The sequence below is a fragment of the Corvus cornix genome, chromosome 2 (genome assembly GCF_000738735.6).
Source record: "Corvus cornix cornix isolate S_Up_H32 chromosome 2, ASM73873v5, whole genome shotgun sequence".
Lineage (NCBI taxonomy): Eukaryota > Metazoa > Chordata > Aves > Passeriformes > Corvidae > Corvus > Corvus cornix.
The window spans coordinates 46,760,559-46,783,467 of record NC_046333.1 but is presented as its reverse complement, the minus strand read 5'-3'; the positions used below and the strand labels follow the sequence as shown (position 1 = coordinate 46,783,467).

The window sequence follows — 22,909 nt, the reverse complement described above, 5'->3', positions numbered from 1 at the left end:
ATGTGGTAAACCACTGTCGGTAGACTTGTGCCTACATCTCTCTTCAAACCCAGAGTACGTTTTCCATGATATATTCCTTTCCCCATAATTCCTCTATTTCCAGTGGAATCACTCAAGAAAGCTGTTGCTTCTCTTTTTTGTCTGGCTCTGCCTAGTGAGTGGTAGTTCCTTCAAAGCTAAAGTTTTCAATGAATCACAGGTAATTACAGCTTGTAAGCAGAAGTAGTGAGCTCCAGCAGAGAGCATCCTCCCACTGCTGTGCCTGTTAGAAAAGGCAGCGCCAACATTGCTGTGATTACTGCGGTGGTTACCTTTATGAAAGTCAGTTTGCAGTGGCAAGTGTCATCATTAAGATTTTTTATGATGATCTCTCCATAGTGTTCAATCCATCTTTGTCCACTTAAGATGTTATGGATGCAAGATGTCACCTTGTTCCATGCAAAATGGTCTTTAAAACTGCAAGGAAAAATACACACAAGAAAAGTCTCATGCCATGGTCAAGTGAGCTCAAACTTGAGAAAAAAAATTTGCAGAGAACTTGATTAGAGAAACCAAATAAACTATCTTTTTTTTTACTAGAATGCTTCATCTTCTTGTTCCACACCTTCTCAAAAACAAACCCTATGACAATAATCCCACCTCCCAGAAAATCCTTTTCACTTCTGCTGTATACTTTGGTCTTGAATTCAGTTTTTTCTCAATTTACTTGTCCTTCTTTACCAATTTTAAGTTTCCAGAAGTAATCATTCTGGTATCTTCTACAGTCTGAGATACCCATTCCAAGCTTGTAACACAGGGACAATGGAAAACACAAGGACATGGGCCACCAGAGTGATCCGGACATGTACTGAGAGGAATGAGCTTGGTTCAAGCTCTCAAAGCTAAGCCTAATGTGTGTGCTTTAGGCAAGAGCAAGAGCTCTCACCAGGCAGTTCAAGATGCAGCTGCACACTGGAAAACAGCAGACAGGGAGAGATAAACAAATACCAATAGGGAATACAACATTTTACCTTTTATGAAAGAAGCAGATGCTCTTATAAAACAGCTTTATAAAGAATCAAGGAAAGGAAAAGTCTCATGAAGACATATATTCTGCAATTTGTTCTGGGTATGGATGGCCAACTCACTACTGGTAAGGTAAAATATAAACTTACAAAGCACCAGTTTCCCTGCAGCAAGTGCCTCACACACATCCTGTGAAGTTATTACAATCTTACCTTAACCTCCCCTTAACTTGCTTTCACTTGCTGCTTTGTAAGGGCACACACAAGGACAGTTTGTACAGACTAGCAGATATGCAGCCAATTTATCCCACAGTAAATTGTTTTTCTGCCCTTACCTATGCAGGTCACATGCTTATCACAAATGCTAAAAAAACAATGGTTTTGTTTCAAAATGAACCTTAATACTAATGCTTAATTTTTCCCTATAGCCTTGGCACCTTTTTTTGTACCCAATTCTGTATCAAATCCACAGGGATACAAACCAGCACATGGAGATCACATATGAATCAGATTGCTTTCCAGTTCATCAGCCCATCACAGGCCCTAATATATCTTGGCTCTGAATGCTCATTCACATCCTAGAAACCTTTCATTCCAAAGCTTAGGGTAGGTGCTATGAACATAACATGGTTTATACATTACTTTTGAGATACCATCTTACTGTACTACAATTTTATCCACTCAAAAGGAAAAGGCATGCTTGGTTTGAGGAATGCTAGGTTCTTGAATCCTTTGGCTGGTTTTTTTTTTCAGATGGTGGAATAATTAATTTTGTACTCTCTTATTGGAAAACAGATTTAATTGGAACAATACTCAACCTTTAGACCTCTGGTTCTGCAAACATGATGGATATAAGCCAGATTTTAAGGGATTTAAATTGCTCATCAATAATGGGCACTCTGACAAGCCAGCATCAGAACATTGTAGATTTTTATTTAAAAAAACCAAAAGAAAACAAAACAACGATTCTCAACTCTTCACTACAGTGGCTGCTTGCTTGGATAATAAACCCCAGATATGTAACTGGTTCTACTTAACACTTACAGTAATTACTTCTGCAGTGGTGATGGCTGTTGGCCTCACCTACAGACCAGAACCCCGTGGTGTCAGGGTCCCTACATGTACAGTTACAAAAGACAAACCCATATTCAAGCAAAAAAATTCATAGCTTCCTTTACCCTGCAGTTTTTCCCTGTGAGTTTTTCCCTGTGAGTTTAAAATGCATTAAGGTTGAAATTCAACTGAAGTATGAAAATACCAACTTCTCTTTTTTCAGTGGTGGGGTTTTTTTTCTTCACTGTTTGTTTTTCCATAACCTTTGAAAGAGTTAGTGCTGATTTATGCTTCTGGTTTTGGTTTGGTGGGGTCTTTATTCCTCTGCTTTTCTCTTTAAATTAAATCATAGTCACCAATTCTTCCAAAGGTCTAACAGGGCAGAGCAGAGCTTGCTGTCCTCTGAATGAATGTGGCTCAAGTGTGTGCAAGCACATCTGTGCCTGTGCATGAGCAGCAGTGCCCGACTGCAGCACTTACGCGGGAAGAGTTACATGTGTTGTGCCAACTGGAACAATTTCCATTGACTTTCCCCAGAATTTGTTTTTCCATCTGACATCTAGAACAAGAAGGAAAAAAAGACAGGTTTAGTCATAGGTGGGTGAATCAGGCTGTTTCTGGGCTCTACTTTGTTTTCAAGAAATTCAAAATAACAAAGTGTAGCAGAAGTATTCAAAGAATGTTGTTGGACCTTCGAACACTGGTTGGTGGGTTTGTTGTTGTTGCTGTTTGTTTTGTTTATTTTCATTGTATTATTGGTTATTTAAATAGCAAAGTAACAGATGTTTAACAGTCCTCTCAAAAAATTTTTCAAAAGAGAAATTTGAATAAGGTGTAGGCAGCATATACTTGTCTGCTATTCAGCTGCTAGTGAATGAATGCAGACATTTTCAAAATCAAAAGCAGAATTTCAAACAAAAATATAACAAGAACGTCCACAGTCAAGAGGTTAAAGAGGGTTTCAAAGGGCGCGAAATGGCAGAGGGATTTAGTCCAACTCCCTCTGTAAGTTTAACTGGTCTTTTGAAATCTTGTTTGAATCACAGAAAGAAGTGTCCAAGTCTCATGTCATTTCTTGATAAAGGTAAGAAAATTCAATGCAAGTTTAGTCAAATTTATTTAGCAAAAGCACCAGAAGAGAGAGAAACAAGCAGCATGGCAAAAGGGCTGTTGAGTTACACTGGGCTAGATATTCAAGCAGTAACATTCATAGTAACTTCAGAGCTCAGGGGAATAGCACCCTTCCTATACTAGACTCTAGGAACTCCATTCCCTGCCTGACATGAAAAAGAGGGGAAAATTCAACTCTATCTCAAAAAGATGCTAGTTCTAACACAAGGAAAATGAAACACTGTTTCCTGTACAATTCTCGGGGGAAACTCTTATGCTGGCTGAGAGATAGATGCCCAAACCACAATTAGGAGATTACTCAGGTATCTCCTGAGTATTTAAGTACAAGTGATGAGTGAGCCACACCAAGCTGCCTATCATTGCAAAGATAGAATGGGATATAGGAAGAATGCATGCAAGAAAGTAATTTTTCTTATCACATGAGAAAAGGACCTTTTGGGTTTTTTGGTTTTGAAGTCTGATGCTGGGTCAGCATCTTCAGTGACAGTGATACTCGTTTGTGATTCCTATACTGCACAGCAAGGGCTCCAAAGCTACTTCAAGTATGATGTTGTTGAGACAAATTCTGTCCTGGCTTTCTCCTCTTCTGCAGTGGGATGGAAGACAAAAGGCAAAGGTACACCCTACTGAGTTTAACAGTTAAAGTGCATTACCAGATTGTGCCAAATTCTATGTTCTCATAAATGGCAAAGCTGTCCCACAGAGATCAGCATGTGGGAAACATCTTGGGAGCCAGTGTGCAAGTATCATGCAAGAATTTTAGGACAGAAGAGAAAAAGCAAAGTGTTATTTCAAAGCTATGCTCACACTAATTCAGGCACAGATGCTGTAAAAGCTGAAACTTCCTTCATTTCCACTGCTCATGTGTCGACACTCCTCTGCAAAAGCAGAGCCAGCTTCCTAAGTCATGGAAAGCTATTTCCAAACTATTGGTCCCTGTCAGAGCCCATTCTTCCAGTTCACTAGAAATGATCAGGAGATTTCTTGATGATGAAACACATGAACTAAGGTCAGTGTCTGGTGGGATGACAGTGACAGCACTACTCTGGCAATGTTGCAGTCTCCTTTTCAGCTGAGAAAGTGACACAGTAAGTGAAAAGATCTTTGCATATGGAAAGAACTGAACTTACTGACAAGCTGCCTTTATGATTAAATTGGTGTTAATCTTTCCACATAAGTCAATATAGCCTCAGTACAAGAGGTTGCAGCATTTAAAAATTGCTTTTACAATGGAAAAAAACCATAATCTAGCCTTCCTAATAAGCTCAGTTAGCCACATTTAAAAACAAAGCAAGCAAAAACCCCCAAGGCCTGCTGCACCCTGAATGTCCTGTGCTCATCGAGACCAATCTCAGAGTCTCACATTAATCAGATTCTCAGCTCTCATTATTACAGAAGAACTTCGTTCTCGAAACAGAAGTGTTAAAATATTTGAGTGATAACAGTTGTCAAGATCTGTTAATAAAAATAGATGAGACTGATTTGTTTAAGACAGGCTGCTATCTAGTCTTATTTATACAGTATTCAAGTTACTGAATAAATTTTTGGTCATCTTAGCTTCTGGGCTAAGAACAAAAGGATCCTTGTGTCCCTGTATTTGTTTACAAAGCAAAGAATTACATGTAATAATAAAACCCAGACTAATGGTTCCAATTTCTGTTCAGTATGGCTCCATCTGTAATAACTATAATCAAGTCAGCAGAGTCAATCAGAAAAAAAACCCCAACAAAATGGCTACATTGTGATTTGACAAACTCCTGGGTGAAAGATTTTAAGTAAGTTAAAAGGCATGGTTATGTTTTGTGTACCCCTCAGAATTATCTAACCACAGGTACTGTTACTGGCTGACACCTTCACTAGCAGTACACAGCCAACAAAGCTCCAACACACACCTTTTGAAAAAAACATTAGTAGTCAAGCAGCACACAATCTGTAATAATGCCAGCAGAGAAAGAGAAAGTAAAGGTATTTATCCTTGCTGTTATGCTCATTTTTGAAAATTGCTTTCAGAACAGGTTTACAAGATTTTCCAAGGTTCAGGATTTAACTTGTAGTTTTTTCATGCTGTTTTCAAGCTTGTTTGTTTTATAAATAGCTTGAGATACAATTCTTCTTTACTAAAGACCAACATCCCCCCCAAAACCCCAAGCAAAGCTGATTTTAAAGAAGAGGAGATACTTGTACATGAAAATAATAATCAATTAATGTTATGTAAAAAAAAATCCAAACACAGCAAAGTATCTTGCGAATTTTTATAATAGGAGAAGATCCAAGTAAGAAGCATGCAAGTAAGTACAGGCTAGCATTTCATAAAACCATTCTGATACAAATTTAACCAAGGAATGTCAACTTTTCCTAATTTCTGGATATTTTGTGTTAGACATACAATGAAAATATTATGAACACTGTAAAAGTAAATGATAGACTGAAGAGTTACCTTGCCAAAAAGCAAAATTCACAGATTCAGCATGGCATGCAGAAATAGGTGGGTGGTGACTGACCTAATAGCAAGACATGAAAAGAGAAGGGGGAAAAAAAGATTAACATATGAATACTTGAACAGTCATTTTGGTTTGGTTTCTTTTGGTTTTTTTCTCCTTCATTCCCATATGGTATTTACAATTTGAACATTTTCTTTCCCTTTGCAGTTGTGTCCTGAAGGGGGAGGCAGTGGGATTAATAAAGGTTCTGAGACCTAAGATGCCTTGAAAGAAATGGGGAACACTTATTTTAAAAGGCCTGTAGCTAGATTTTCACTCGCACAAACTTTGTACACTGTCTCTAAGGTGATAATTAAATTTACCCTTAGGACCTCTTGATAGATTAACAAAAACCACACTTGGAGCGTTCAGACAAGAATTTTTAAAAAACCCCCAAACCCAAAAACACATGAAGGGCCAAAAGCTTATGTACAGTAAATAACCACAAAACCCTGAGTATGAGGGAGAAGATAGTGATCAGCATTTCTAAACGGGCCAGGCGCAAAGAAATCAAGCCACGAAATTCCATCCAGCAATCCCTACTACTGCAGCAGTGACACCCCAGGTGTTTCTAGTGTGAAACTCTAACCACATGCACTGCACTTCATCAGCTTTGGGCATTAGCATGTGCATGAATTAGGGCAACCACCAAACTAGCAAAGCAAGGACTGTGAGTAAATAAACAATTCAGAGTATTAAAATGCAACCGTAAATAAAAAAAGCACAAAAAGCAGCCACTCCTCCTCAACTTGAACTCTCCCTTCTGGGTGAACACGACTATCAACTGACCAGGACCAGCTCTTAGATGTGTAACGCCTGCTGTTCCTTGGGCAACTTTATTTTCAAGTGAAATCACTATTTCTCACTATGAATTTAATTTCTTAACCATCTACATGGCTCAAATCAACTTTTACTTTTTTTTTTTTTTTGTTACTCATTTCACAAATCTCTTATTGAGCATTTTTTTCCACAGGCATCCAGTTATTTATTGAACATCCTCCACTTGGTTTAAAAAAAAAAAAAGAAGATAAAAGTACTAATTGCTCTCAACTGTGGCCTAATCCAGCAAGAGCAACATTCTGTCTCTTGCACACCGTACCCAGATTAACCCCAGATGTCACCATAATACACGGGTTAAACTTAGCTCTCACTTAAACTGTTATAATGCCAGGCTAAGATCATGGTGCTATAGCAGGAGTTATTCTAAACTCACTCTAGTGACAGAACAGAATCTTTGTTATTTTATACCTTTTGACCCTCTATCCCATGGATTACATTCTGCCTGCACTAACAAGGTATCTGGAGTAAGCATCAAAATGCTTGTGCAAGCAATAAGCCACTGTTCCTGATGTAAAGAGAAATATATAATGCTTGTAAGCTGCATTAAATTTCTTTCCTCCTATATTGCCCTCCCTTCCTAGTATTTCTTCACCCCATATTCTTACCATAACTTTACCACTCTATAAACTCACGTCGCTTATTTCATATATTAGAACAACTGCTGTTAATAGAACAAGCCTGCTCATGTAGTAATAGTCTTCTTTATAAAAACTAGCCTTTGTACTGGTTTACCCACTATTCAAGTGAAAATATCTTCCTTTAATTCAGTGTAACATCAAACCCAGTACTAACCTTTATTCACCACTTTGTTACTCAAATTTGATGCTGTGTGGGTACTTGTAGTGCTCTATACACATCATCTTAGTAGTGGAGTAGCACAGTGAAGAACCAGATACATTACTTGAACCTTAAATTTCATTCTTGCTTTGACTGTTTTACTTTTTGTTGGGTTTTTTTTTCTCTCCTTAGTTTTACTCTTGCCTGTGACATTTCCTGAGACTAAGGAAAGATCACATAATATTCCTTTTTGTCAGTTCTAAAACATAATGTGCAAAATGCTGTACCTTCACAGGCACAAAAGCACTTTTCATTTCCTAAAGAAAGCCTCTTAGAAGTCCTTCTCTGATCAAGTTTCTAGCTTGCACACTTTTGCCCCCTGCACTTTTTGTATTTTTTCTGTTATGTCTAGACAGAATAAGACAGCTTTCAGTCATTCTTACTTTGCTAGGCACCAGGTATTTGAGTTTTATCTCTTTTTAACATATGCTTCAAGTTTAGTAATTTTGGTCGCTTGGCTGGTTTAAATTTAATATTTTTCACCCATACTTAATAATTATTCTCCTACTGGGGAATTATCTTCATGAACACTTGGACCATGATGTGCTGTATACATCCTTCACCTACTCAGCTGTGGTAGCAGATTTGAAAGGCTTAGCCTACTAAATATTTGGACAGGAAGCAGAAATAGTCATGGTGCCATTGGAAATACTTGTGGTTGATTGACTCACACAACAGATACATTTGTTATAAAAGAAGACATTAAACAGCTGAAGATACTTCAGTATTTTTAATGATCACACACAAAAGAAAATGACAAGAATGTAAACTTTTGTTGCAGTTGTGATCAGATTTCAGCATGGGGAATTGCACTCTACTTAACCAAGTTATCTTGTTACTGGAGCAGGCAGCCTGCCAGCCTTTGCTCCTCGAGTGTCAGCTGCTGGTTGTGATGTTCCATGCCAGACTTAGCAGACTTTCCTCAAAAAACAATTCTTTTTGTTTATAATTCAGCAAGGTCCCTTGAGTTTTGCTGGGCTCAGGTAATGTAAAGCAATTTTGTATTTTGCCATTAATTCTAGAGGATTCCAGCCACACATTTAGAATTCTGCAGTGTATCGAGTAGCAATTCTAAGGGTTGCAGCATACAATACCTGTTCTGCAAAGAACTGGAAACCCTTATCTTCACGAATACATTCATAGGTTTCTCCAAGCACAGGATTAAATGGCTTACTTCCAGCTCTGTAGTAACTGGATGCATAGGCAGAGACTGCAAAGGCAGCTATGTACACCTGGAAAGTACATATTTGGGACTTAGATTAATTAATTTACAACAGACACGAAAAAATAAAAGCAAGCTTTATCCTGATTCTGTATTTCTCCCTTTATTTGCAAACTACAAATGTTCATACCTCCTATAAGCTAAGCCCTAGTTCACACATTAAAGAACTATTCAATTTTCAGAGTCATTCAATAGGTCAGGAATTATTAGGATCAGATACTGCAAATTTCATCAACTGAAAACAGCATTTCTGAAAAGTGTTTGAAACAGTTTAGCATTCTGCAACACAGTTCAAAGCAGTAACCCTAAAAATCACTGTTAGATTTCGTATAATAACTGGTTTTTATAGTTATATCTGTGACTCCGTAAATCTACCAACAATCCTTTCCATAAACATGGCACAGAAAGTACTGGATGAGTTTTCACCAACTTTGCTATTTCTAATGTTGTTTGACTTAAATTGTTTTGTCTCGACTGGGTGCTATTACCTAATCATGAAATTGTTGATCATGACTGACACACAGGCAGCCCTTCCAAATTTGTGCAGTCAACTCAAGCATAATATGAGGAATTAGAATTCAGGGCTGTTTGATTCAAGTCTCTTTTGTAACACATTTTTTCTCTTTTCACTCCCTTTTCCTCATCTTGTGAAAGTGTAGATACTCTCTTTTCACAGCTTCAGAAAACAAATCCACTGCAGATAGGGTCTTTTATGAACTATTGCAATTACTATGCAACAGCTAGCATTAAATTTTGCTTCAGGAATTTCTCAAAGGCAAAGAATACACCAGTCTGAGGTAATTTCCAGATGCCTGGGTGTGGGAAGGAGAGAAGGCTTCTTTTCACTCCCTTTTGAACAACTACTGCTCATTTCCTTTTCCTTCTAGCATATGTTCTCAAGAGAACAAAAAAAGCTATGGACTGAAAACCCCAGTGAATGGCCACACCCTGGGAATAGGCCCTAAATTGTAACCCCTGAGTGTGTCAGAATGAGGAAAGAGACTTTTCAAACAGTATTTATAACACGACTACCTACTTCCATTTAATAACCTCATTTTAAGATAAGACATACTGAGTTGAAAAGGCTTAATTCAGTTTATGGGAAAATCTGTATCTTCCATTTACGAGAATTTAGGGAGCTTCTAATCCTTTATTTATGGGCTTGCATTTTAAGTAGCTCTTGTACACCTGGAAGCAGAACAACTGAAAAGCACTTCTCTCTTGTTCTTTTGCCAAATGCAGAATTCAGGGTTCTGCACTGGCAGAGGATGACTCCATTATTGTACCCAATATACATCATACTGCCCGGTTTTGAGATCCTGAACATTTTGGATTATAACCCCAAAACTTCAGAAAACTAGCTGTTAAAAAATATGGAGCTCATAGTTAATATAGAGATATCACAGTAATGTAGGGCTGGAAGATCCAGCATCTCTATGTACAGATGTGTTACCAGATCAGAACACCCTTGAAAAAGATATATTGTAGCTTTCATCTTTGACAGGGAATTATATAAATTTAATCCCCTCTTCCCTTTTTGCTGTAAATTTTTAATATTGCAGAGCAAGGGCTGCAAAACAGAACTAAGCTTCTTTTTTGTTTAAACTTGCAGAACAGCAAGGTAGTTGAGGAGAGGGAGACTTTTTGAAAAAGCAACAGAAATGGAGCAGAAGAGTCAAAAATAGTGGCTATGTGAGTATGTACAGACACATTTGGAGAGTTTGCCTCTCTCAGCTGAGAGAAACAAAACAATGGAACAGAACATCTTCATTTCTTCAGCATTGCTTTTATGTTTACTCTGTTCTAATTCTACTGAATGTTACTAAGTGTTTGGAATAAGGTATTTACCATGCGTTCAAAGGGGTTTGGTGTGTGCGCTGCTTTATCCAGGAGCTCGCTGTACTCCAGCTCCTCGCAGAGACGCTGCAGGGTGTTCAGTGGCTCATTTAACTCAACTGGCATGGCCACTTTGGAGAGATCCTTTCCTATGTTATTCCTCAGGATATTCCATAGGCTGATGTTACTCGTGTTAGGGCATGGAGCTGGTAAACATGTTCTCCGTTTAGAATTGCATCCAATTCCGCTTTCAGAAATACAATCTGAAAAGAAGTGGCAGAGCAATTAAATTCACATTTTCTTAGTTTCATCCCCTTTGCAAACATACATTAAAATGCAACCATCTTTTCTTCTGTCAAAACTTCCTTCCACCCACGATTCATTTAAGTATTTCACTTGTGGTTTGAAGATAGCCTGTTATAAAAATGACAAAATTAAGAACAATATTTTACATATATTAACAGAAGTAAAATGCCAGGTACAAGAGATGCATAAAAATTACCTTCTTTTCCCTTAAAGTCTGCAAGAAAAGTCTGCTCAGACTTTCCACTGAAGTTGAAAGAGTAAATATTATAACTATTTTATTTGTAATAGAGATGGATTCATATCTGTTTAGGGGACATAAAACCTCCTTACTTGACAGACCTTCAATTAAGTTGACACTTCTCAGAAGGCGAGATGTAACTTACAGATGTAAGGATAATAACTACTCCTACTGAGCTCTTCCTACTTTTTTGAATACTCCTACCAGGGAAATTTACTGCACCACAAATTTACATTCAGGCTTTTCCACGTTGCTCCCCATGGCATTTAAACTTAGCGATGTTACTTTGAGATACGCCCATACATTGATGGAGAACTGACATGTTTTAAGGGTGGAAAAGGGAAAAGCTGAAGCAACTGTGCTTTGGGTTTGCTGAAGATAAAAAAAGAAAAAAAATGAAGACTCAAGTCAAGAGTCGTTGACACAAATATCTGAAGTCTGGTTGCTATATCAAAGCAATCAGAACAGGATAAATAGTTCTGAATGAAATGATTTGTAGCAAAATCCAAACAGAGCTACAAGCTTCTGCAACAGGCACTAGTCTGAAGTGATTACCCTGCTTAGCTGTACATCACTTTTGTTTCAGAGAGGAATGTGTTTGCCACTGTAAGAACATATTTTATCTTTACACATCCTGAGGAGCACCTAGGAAGCTCCTGCCTTAGGATCAGTTACTATTTGGAAACATTTCGGCATAGCCTCAGTCTGTCAACCCCTGTCCTTTTCTGGCTTTCCTCACACAGCTCTGTCTTGAAGGAATTAAACCCAACCTGGGCAGCACATCTCTTTCTGTGCTACACATGCCTGAAGACTCCCTGCCCTTAAATGCACTTAACCAGTACTTCCTCTGCTCTTCCACTGACATAAGCACAGTATCAGCAGTGCTTCCAGCAGTGACAGGTGACCACAAGGACGAACTTCTCCATCCCTGCCAGCCCATGCCTCATGTAGAGTTTTTAAAGGGTAACCAGTAGCCTCAGAGTTTTGAGGAAGGAGTTTCCATCTTTCCTGCCACTCAAACTAGAAGTCCTAATACCTCATATGACTGAGTTACTCTAACGAGGTCAGGTGAACTGTCCCTTGCCTGTATCTTTCTTTTTGCTTAAAAATGGCATGGGCACTATTGAGTCAAAAAATCTACCTGTAACAATTATACTGTTGAGAGTTAAGGAGTTGACTCCCATACTTCCCTATTGGAAGAATTTATTTAAGATCAGAAGAGGCCAAAAAGAAGGATGCTGCCTTAGATACCTCAGGAATGAGGTAAATGCTAAAAACCTATCCTTGTTTAAAAGAGCTCCCAGAAATGGGATTTGGCTATGTCTTTTGACAGCTTCTGATTAAAAGAAGAATACCAATTGACTCATTTATGTATTCTGGACCAGTCCATTAATTGAGGTAAGCTGCTGAAAAAAACAAGAGTAGAGCAAGAACTCCAATACTCAGATACCAAATTTTCTAAACAGTGAAGTTTGCCCACTCTCTGTTACAGAAAAGCCCATGCAGCTCTGGTTTGTAAGAGCTGTGACAGACAGGATGAATGCCAAAGGAGATTTAGACATCTGACCTCCAGTTAGACTCAGTGACTTTTGAGGCCAAACTGGATCATTATCAACATCTGATCTGACCTTCTACATTGCAGTGACCAGAGGATTTTATCATAATCCCACAATTTATGGTGCAGCTAAAGCCCTGTAGGAAAAAGACATCCAGTTTTCTATTAATGGCAGTGGCAGGCTGCCCAAAGCACTGAAATAGCAGGTACCAGAAGCATGCAGAGGTGCTGCTTATACTGAAGAGCTTCAGTGACAGTCTTTGTTACAAAAAGATGAACTGCCACAATAATACAGCTTTCTAAGGTCCAGATCATGAGATAAATCTATCTGTATTCTTTCCTATCTTAAAAGAAAAAATTAAAAGATCTTCATTTTGAACAGTTACAGAACACTTGTCAAACTACCCAAGTTCATAGGAATCCACTGGTCCTTGGAGATGATCAGGAAACAGCTGCTAGTAAGAAATCACTGTTCAGCATTTTTGAAGATAAAAATACATTGTTAGAGGGGGAAGAACACTGTGGTTAGCTGAAATGAGTTGAAGGCAGGTTGTAATGACCAATTCTTCTCCTTTTTTTGAGTCTCCTTCTAATTAGAAGGACAAATTAGCATATGTACTAACAAGACTATAATGATTGAAACATGCAAGAAAGAAATTCTTGTGGGCATGCACCAGACTTGCCAGTGTGTAATTATTCTCATGTTCCTTTAAACAGTGAGTTCTGCTAAAACAACATGACTTCTGAATGCAGTTGCTAAATTGCAGACTGAAAAAACAGTGTGACAAGAAGAAAATTACTTTTTTAAAAAAAGAAAGCAGTTAGGCCTTGCTACTCTGAAAATCCTGTGGCCATGTGAAACTGAGAGGGAGTGGGAGTTGCATCAAAGAAGCCAAGAAAAGATGTTTCCCTGATGATACAGAACCACCATCCTGCTTAATCAACAGTGCCCAGATAAGCAGATTATCCAGAATCTGCTGTTCCAAACCAATCTGAGTCTATACGAGAAAAAACACAGTCTGTTTACATCTCAAAACCCGTAACATCTAATTATCTAGTAAGAGAAGAAAAAAGTATCCCAAACAAACAGAAACAAAATTCTCAAAACATGGCATAAAAACCCACTGAACTTACCTAACGTTTGTCTTTCATTCTCCATGTCATTGCTTAGGTTATCTTCTGAGACATTATCACTGATATCACTTACATATGAGTCATCATCTGATACCTGAGTGTGGGGTGGGGAAAAAAGCAAGATACATCACTCTTTAAAATAACCCCATATGTATGTGGAAAGTGTTACTTTCAGCTGCAATTATTGTTTTAATATAATTGAACCGTTTAAGCGGTGTTTCAGTACTACAGAAAAGTACTACAAAGTCCTAAGAAGAGACAACTAAATTTGGGAGAGATCGCCATAATTGAAGAATCTAGCTTTAGTGGAGACATGCTTCATCTCCTTAGCCTCACAACTAGGAAGGCTTTCGTCATGTCAAAAGCCAAGTTTTTATGGAGCCCAAGAGAGGAATCAATGATCTAATAAATTTCAATATGCATGACATCAGCTTCAAGGTACCTACAGGAACCACAAGGACAGGTATGACCAAGTATTTTTGTGATGCAATTCCCAGGGCACCTGTATAATGACTGAAGGCAGCCAGTACAATGTCTGCAGTATCTGCATACTAGCTACTTAATTGCCATCTGCCTTGCTGAGTATATAAGACTTCTTAATAATTGCTACCTTTTACAGTGAAGAGACAATGACAACAAATAAATATAAATGGCATATTAATTTCTAAATGTTTTGAAAATTTAAATTTTCTGGCAGTCTTCTGATGTACAGCTAGCACTCAGAAAGATTGCATGTCAATTAGCAGATAAGAAAATACATCTGAATGATGTCAATCTTCTTGCTCAGACCTCATTTTCTGAAGAACTAGCAGACAGCAGGACTTCCTGTGCATCAAAAAATTCCGTGAGAGAGTCAGCTATAGACAGTCTGCTTTCATTGGAGACCTGGTGAACCAGACCTCTGCCTTCTTCTCTTGAATTTTCCTGTTTAAAAGAAAAGAAGTTTTGAGCAGGGAAGTACCACCAACAACATTCGTGCATGCAATTCCACAGTCTCCTAACTTGAAGGGCTGTAAAACATTGGGAGAAGATTGCACATGCTCCTCTTCAACTTATGTAAAAGATAGCATGTGTTTCAAAGTGGGATTTAAAACCAAAGTAAAACAGAGCAAAGAGAAGGAAAAAGAAGGAAAATAAAGCAATGCATATTGAGTAAATCACTTAAAAGTGCTGCATATAAAAATGCTTTGCTATTTGAATTATTTAGCCAGATATATCCAAGTGTGTCATCAAAAAGCCCACAAAAGAACAGAACTCCCATCTCTTTATATTGCATCCTAGATTCACATTCCTTCCTGATCTTAGCAAATTAATTAATCATTGCTTAATGCAAAGCCTGCTGTAGAGTAGTCTACAAAATTCTGAGGGGTAAAGTTGCTTTCTTTATACTAGTATGTTTTCCTAGCTCTTTTTCTTCACCAATTTTCTATGCTGTGCTTTGGAAAGCATTCCTTCATATCCACACCTGAGATGTCTCCACATTAACCAAAACCAACATACTATTTAAGCCATGGAACCGGAATTGCTTTTGCTGCTGAAGGCACATTTGACCGCCACAGAGATCTTGACAGCCCCTCCCATGGAAGCTCAAGAGATCATTGGTGTAAGCAGAGCTCCAAGAGGTGGCCTGGCAAAGGTGGGGTGACCAGTGAAAATTCTCATTCTGTGATGGCAGTAAAAAAGCTGTCAAAGCTTGTGTGCTACTGTTTTCCCTGATAACTCCTCCAACACAAAGGAAATGAGCTATGCTGGCCCAAGGGAGTGTATTAGCTGCTCTGAAGATTTTCTGCATGAGGTGCTTTACTAACTTATAACCATGACTTCCCTATCATAATTTTGCAGGAATTGTAGTATTTTATTTTCAGAACAACATAACGAACAGTCTGACAAGCCCATAATCAAGCTGACAAACCTTCTTTCAAAGTTTTTCTGTTGGTAGGTTTTGCTATTGTATGAAATGTTATTTGGTACACCCTGATAATGGTGACATGGAAACAAAACAAATGCTATACAAAAGACTTAAAAAACCCCTCCTTTTACAGCAGGGATAAAAGAGAACCTCAACATTGTCCCTCCTGTAGGAAGGCAGTTACACTAGCCTACAAGTAAAAAAAAAATACCTTACACATAAGCATTGCTACTGGGATTGTTTCCAATACTATTTTGAATCTGAGAAGGGAAGTGAGCAGGAAAGACTCATAAAAGAGCATCAGGTTTTTATATCTAACACATAAGCTTCAGGTTTTCTTGTTCCAAATTCCCACTTTGGCATGATGAAATACAATTAAATTACCCAATAGACAAACAAAACTTTTCCCTTATGCAAAGGCTTGAGATACTATTTTATACTGCTTCAATTTTCAAATTGGGTGTATCATAGCACCCGATGTATCATTTAATGACAAGTTTTGTGCAATGGTCCTGTCTTCCTCAAAGCAGCACTACTGTATCACAGTCCTCAGACAATCTTAAAATGAAGCTTCTCCAGTATAAGTGATTTCATCCTTAAGTTCCATCCCAAGCCACGCCAGAGGGAATTTGTGAATGCAACCTCCAAAAGACCTTCTAAAAGCTATTTCTGTCACATGTGCCTCTGTGTGTGTGTATAGCACATAGCACAAGTTTCAGAAATAATCCGTCGTCATTGCAAAGACCTCCACTAAGTAAGAAAATAAAGAACTCCTGCAACTAAGTAACAGTGCATTAATGCTTTTCTGGATAGCAGTTTAAGTGCTGTTCAAATTCTCATGGGTTTTAAAGCAAAAGGCATTAGAATGATCAACTACCTAAAGGAAAAAAACCCCAAAACTGAACAGCTAAATATGACCAAAACACAGCTCCACTAAAACAGAACTGAACCAGAAGCGAACAGATGGAATCTGTTCTGGAATGACTAAACTGTCTTTAAAAATACAAGGAAATAATTAGTTACATAAAAGCCCCAGCACTCAAGTTCTAATGAAAGATTTATACTACAAGCACAGCAGAGGTTTCTGCATGAGTTAACATTTAGGAAAATCTATGATAAATAACACAATTCTGGCTTCCCTCACTAACACCATTAACACCTACATCTTATGACCTGTAATTACCCCATATTCACATGCATTCTGCAGCAAGCCAAAAAACTGTCTGAACATCAGTGGAATCTCAAACTAACTGGATATAGAAGATAACTGGCTAACTGGATATAGAAGACTCCCTGGCTTAACACAAAGAACACTAAATGGCTGAAAGGATTCTTGTATGTACCATTAACTTTGATCCTTTCATGGAAATGTCTAGTAATTGTTCTAAACCTTACATGATCCACACTGGTAGCCAACATTCTGGGCTAACAGCACTTAAATGGGCAACAAAAGATCTACAGAACTTAACAGGGGACTAAAAGGGCAAGAGAAACAGTGGCACAAGGGTGACAGGAGCTTTGTACATGCTGAATGAGAAGCAGGCAGGAGGCAAGGGAGAACACCAGGAACCAGTAGCAAAAAGCAATGGAAGATGTGCTCAAGAAACCTGCTCACAAGGAAAATCTTTGAAATCAAATACCAGACAAGGCATCATCAGAAATGACTCACAACCATGAAAGCAGACTGGCTTTGCTAACACACCACACCACAGGGAAGACACGGAGAACAGGACAAGGCGCAGCTATGCAGCACTGTCTAGATGTAGGGGCTGGAGGAATGGACATCACTGAAAGAGGAAATCCATACCCACCTTCACCAAATCTGGACTTGATTTTGCATTAGATGCTGAATCAATGATCTTAGATTCGGCATGTATTCTGCGTAACCGGTCTTTAAGATCTGTGTTTTGTGCTATTGCCTGGAATATTTAACAAAAATATTGGGGATATAAAGTTCTCTCAGCTAACTTGAATGTGGCTTTATTGTATAAAAGGGGGCAAAGACTATTTAAAGTGCAGTATAAAACACTACTACCACATCATTTTTTTACTGGTTCAGCAAATCATTTATTATAAATGCTTCAAACCTTACTCCTTATCTCTCAAATTAAAACTGTTTTTTTCCAGTTTGAGGAAACAGAGACATAAGTGCAGAAAAAAGGTCAAAGATGGCAGGGATGTTTTTCTTTTCAAGCTCCCTTCCTTCACTCCCATCTCCAACATAGCCTCCCTCAACATCTGTTCTTGCCACATCCAAAACCATTTGATTTTCCCATACTGGCAGTTTCCTTTGCCTTCCAGTGACAGAGAAATAAGACACAAATTCACACAGGTAACAGGTATGATTTGTCTCCTATCAGATTATAACAGCAATGGTCAGAATAAAAAGCCTGTACTGCAAACTCATGTTTGTTACATGTTATTTACTTATTCTGGGTGCATCTGATAGATGTCAATTAGACTAGACATGTAGGAAGAGAGTGTAACCCTGCAATGAAACTACCTTTGAAACAAAATATCATGTTACTAATTTTGGAACAATACTGAAGACTTACATTCCATTTTAGTGATCTGAATCAATACCAGGATGTGGAGAACCCTGCTGTTTACACATCCACTTTATCCCAAAAATGCTTCTGCTTTTGGCAGTAATTTTTGTTGAAAATTCTCTTGGTGGCAGGAAAGACAGTAAGCTCAGTGTGATGATGGAGTAGAGAAAACTTATTTCTGGCTTTACCTATATGTGGTCTGAATTTGCCATAAAGGTATATATCCCTTGTATGTCAAGTGCTCAGCACTGTGTTAAATCCTCAACATCAGGTAAGTGCAAAACAGCTCTCCTGTAATAGCATCTTCCCATTTTCATTATTTGTTACAAAATATTTTCTTCCCGCTGTCTTCTTCCTCCCCCCAAATCAGAAATATTGTATCTTTTCCCGTTCTGTATTTCCTTTTCTTAGAATGTGTGTAGGTCAAGAATACTATCTTAATGAAGGAGAAGCAGAGGCAGATATGCTAATTTTGTGGTGGCTTATCCACTTTAAATCTGTTCATTTTTCTTCTACTGCCAGGCTGATGGGAGCAAAACAGACTTATGTTTGATAGCTTTCAACCTGTGAGTGATTTTTTTGTTCCTCCTGTAGAGAAAACAAACTAAAATGAACAACAACAAACACTAAGCCAAAGTCATTAACACAGGACTCTCTTGCAAGGAAATCTTAAAAATATGTCAAGTTTATCATCTCCATGCTTCCAAACGTCTTCAAAGGAAGCTCATTCCATTCTCCTACAGGATCTCTGCTGCACAGGATAAGAAAATTTCTGCTGGCATCATGACATTACAGAACTGCAGATTAAGAAGAGCCCTCATAGGTGATTACCTTGCTGAATCAGCCAAAGTTCACAGATGACTTCTGGATGGGCTACAAAACTAATTAAGTATCAGATAAGACCTAAAAGAATTATTTTTAAAGACATGTACAGGATGAAGATGGACAACCAAATTTCACTGCCCAGAAAACAAAGTGATTCATGCTAAGCTGAGTGTTCACTGAGTTCAGCAGTCTTAAAACTGATTTTCTGATATAAAATGGTAGACAAATAACATTGGAAAAATAAAAGTCACCTATTCAAATATCAGAAGTGGAACATCTGAAAGCCAAAACCAAAGAAATGCAAGTGAATGAGTACAGATATTATGCAACAGGCTTCAACTTTCTCTAAATACTGTGAAGACATCACAGCCTCTAAAGGTCTAAGCAAAGAGGCATGTCATACACTTAAAAACTATAATCACATGCAGATTTTGTAAAGCAAAGGGAAGCTTTCATACTGAAATAATTCTAGGATGATCTACATCACATTGATCAGTGCCAGAGAGTCTCCTCTGCCTCTGATGTGGTGTTTGCAATAAACACTGAAATTTTAAGGCCATGATAAAGACAGCCCTCATTGCTCTGAAATCAGATAAATTTGGTTGACATGTTCAAACATGACCCAGATGAAAAGTTCTGGTCTCAGCCAATTACATACAGCACACCAACCAACCCCCCACCTTTTTAACGAGCACCATCTTTTGTCACTTAGAACTCTGCCCTAAGAACTCCATTGCTGCTTTTAGAGGACTGAGAGATAATTGAGGTTGGAAGTCAACATAAACCAGTTGTACTTGAATTTGCTTTGCAGTGTCTTGGTGCAGCATGGAGAAGCTCTGTAGTGCACTAGAAAGGACAGCTGAGAGCATTCAGCCACTCTCACCTTTATTTTATGCTAAGTCATACAGTGAATATTCAAGTGCTGTTGAGGTAAAGAAAAGGGAAAGGAAACCTGCAACCCATCAGAACTGAGTAGTAGCATGTTTAGAAAGAAAGCAGACTCACAGTAACAGAGCAGCCCTTTGATTCTTAACATCGAGTGATACAGATTACACTACATACCTAAATCAATCCATCTATTAAACTCCAATGATTTGAAAATACCTTTAACATTTAGAAGAGTCGTTGAAAAACACAATCTATAATAACTTACTACAATTAAATTCTGCAAATTTTAGCACAGAGCTGACACTAAGGAAACAAAAATTAACTACTCTGAAATTTAAAAGTAGTATCTGACGACAATGAAGCTTGGTGAGCTTCAGCATGTCACTTACAGATGTTAAGGCATTCTTCAAGCCCACTATTTGTGCAGATGGAGATGAGGATGCATCATAGTCCAGCATCTGCTTCAGCTTTTCTCTCTCTGTAGATATGGTGCTGAAAGCTGACCTCAAGGTGAAGTAAACTAGAACCATTTTGTAAAAAGTGACAGTTAAAAACAGCTGCTACCAATTGTATACGCACCAATTACATAAAACTCAAAGCATCGTTTATGGTGACAGAAACAAGAATTTAGGTTGAGAGTTCCAGGGTGGGTTACTAAAAACAAGTAATATTAATCAAGGTTATAGGGTAGATTTTTAGTAGGAGACATGTTTATGGTGAAGGCTACTGTGTTGACTATATTAGCCACAGTCAAAATTACTCTGATTATTTGTGACAGATGGCAGCAAGGCTAACTAACCACATCTGCTCTTCACTTGCTTTTGTTTCCCAATTAGCTTGAATCTTCAGGTGGTCATGACTCTATTCCATACTCCTCTCTAAATTCCAGTGGGGGAGAAGAAGAGATGAAAGAAAAAAAATCAAATAGAAAAAAAAAATCATCAAAAAAAAAAAAAGGCAGCTATAACACATATTGTGCCACAGCTTAGGGTTAGTAGTTTCCCCACAAGTAAGTCAACTGTGGTGTTGTGTTTTGTTATCTCTTTCTGTACTAGAGAAATTTCAGCTTGTTAGATGATTTAGTGACTCAGAGGGTCAGATCCTGAGTGATGTGCATGTTATGCTGCTACTTCTACTCCTTCCTGAGGCACTATCACCAGCCCAATACATTTAAATCAGACAACAGATCATGCAATTTTAAAATCACTAAAGGGGGTTTTATAGGGGAAATATGCTTTTGGAATTTTTTTACCATTAAGACATTTCATCTTCTCTTTAACCACAAGGAATAAAAATTTATTTGAGCAGTATTTGCTTACGTAGGTTTTCAACATTCATCTGACTGGAGTATTAGAGGATTTCTGAGGGCCTAATCAAGCCCTGTAATACAGTCATGAGACTTGACAATGCACAAATGAATCCAGTTACAGGGAAATGAAGATAGAAAATCTGAGCATGGATGCATGAAAAAGGGAAACAATAAGGAATTCCTAATACTTCTCTCTCCTAGTCATCCACTCTGAGGTAACCCGAACCATCATTTCCCTGAGGAGTTACGTAACTTAATTTAGTCTTCTGAAAAATTATTCTTAAAGTATATTCCAACACTGCCAACCATTACCAAAGCTAATTCTCATACTATCCAAAGAAATCTTTAACAGTATCACAGGGTGGGGAGGGAGATATATCCCCTGTGATCTATTCTGTTAGGCTTTCTGTTATATGTAGATAACATGACCAGAATTTTCAATGACCTTCAATGACATTTAATACGTTGTATACTAACTCTACTTTTCAAGAATTATTACCTACTAAACTAATAATGTTACATTTTATTCAATTTGTATCAAAAAGGTGACACAAAACTTTTCTCCACTACTCTTTCTTGGAAAGGGTGTGCTATTAAGTAACTTTAGAAAAATATTCTTTATCCTCTTAGTAAAATGATTCTGCAGTCAATAGAACCAAGTTAATTGTCCCTTCAAATCACTGTGGATCAATCTAAACAAAATTTCTGTCACAGACAATTCCAGTAAGATGATCTTGAGTAGGTGATTTCATTGCTCAGCTTAACAGCAACTTCTCCAACTGCATCCCACCCTCACTTCCTTTCTTTCTTTGGAAAACATACGTCAGTTTTGACTATCATTGACTTTATGAAGTTTACTACTTAGATACATTCCTTACATAACAGAATCAAGATACATCAGCACTAAAGGGGAACAAGAAGCAAAGAATGCTTATCGATAACATCAACCACTATCGTGTGCCAAAGGGGACAAAGCCAATACTCCCAAAAGCCTTTCAGCTACAAATGCGTAAGTGCCTCCCTCACCAAGATCACTTAAACAATAAAAATGTTTCTGGTGCAAGGGTGATGGAACAAAGCATTGCTAATGAAAAATGATTTTGAGGGAAGAAATATTTCTAGTCAAGCTCCCCCTCTGGCTGCTTTGCATGATTTACTCTTCTGTATTCACTAAAAATAGGTTACTACCATAGCAACCCTTGCATCACCAACAAATGTTGACTCTGAACTACAGTGAAGCACACAGAATATAGAAACATAAATGTGCTCATATGCACGGATATGCATGCAAACAAGAGAGTACAGTCTGCTGTATTTCTAGCAACCAATTTTAGGTATTTTACCTTTTGGCAAAAAATAATTGAATCTAGGCTTTTAGCACATAAAACAAGTAGTTCTCTATTAAATAAAAACCCTAAAAAGTGGTGATTAAGCCCCCTTTTTCAAATGACTCAAGATCTCAACACTTGCAATTCCTCAAGGAAATTAAAGGAAGGGTGTTTTCTGCTTTTTCTAAACATTAAAGAGGAAGCATTCGCAGAAGTCATATCATTATCTAAACTGGGATGATATGAAGCCATTTATGAAAGACAATTTCATTTACCTTTATGTGCAATGTGAAACAAGTCTTCTTGCATTTTAGTAAACTCTGATGATGTTTCAGAGCCATCAGAGTAATTTTTCTCCTCTACAAAATCTATTGTAGATAAGTTTGGATTGGAAGCATGCAGTCTCATAGGGGCAGAAAATACTGAAGGCACCTGTAAGTAGACAGTAATTTGTGATGTTTTTAT

At 37.9% G+C, this 22,909-nt stretch overlaps 1 protein-coding gene across 5 annotated transcripts in view; it reads right to left on the bottom strand.

Annotated features, from left to right (window-relative positions):
- The window catches only part of OSBPL3 (oxysterol binding protein like 3), an 88,061-nt gene that overhangs the window by 11,317 nt on the left and 53,835 nt on the right, over positions 1-22,909 (bottom strand). For 3 of the 5 annotated variants that reach the window (XM_039548653.1, XM_039548655.1, XM_039548654.1), the window contains exons 11-20: positions 22,720-22,876; positions 20,197-20,327; positions 17,357-17,464; positions 14,426-14,560; positions 13,637-13,730; positions 10,416-10,666; positions 8,440-8,577; positions 5,626-5,689; positions 2,538-2,616; positions 312-456 (exon numbers count right to left, since the gene is read on the bottom strand). In XM_039548653.1, the coding sequence (XP_039404587.1) occupies positions 312-456; positions 2,538-2,616; positions 5,626-5,689; positions 8,440-8,577; positions 10,416-10,666; positions 13,637-13,730; positions 14,426-14,560; positions 17,357-17,464; positions 20,197-20,327; positions 22,720-22,876 (1,302 nt within the window). The remainder of the gene's footprint in view (positions 1-311; positions 457-2,537; positions 2,617-5,625; positions 5,690-8,439; positions 8,578-10,415; positions 10,667-13,636; positions 13,731-14,425; positions 14,561-17,356; positions 17,465-20,196; positions 20,328-22,719; positions 22,877-22,909) is intronic. The other 2 variants (XM_039548656.1, XM_039548657.1) reach the window with 1 other exon arrangement.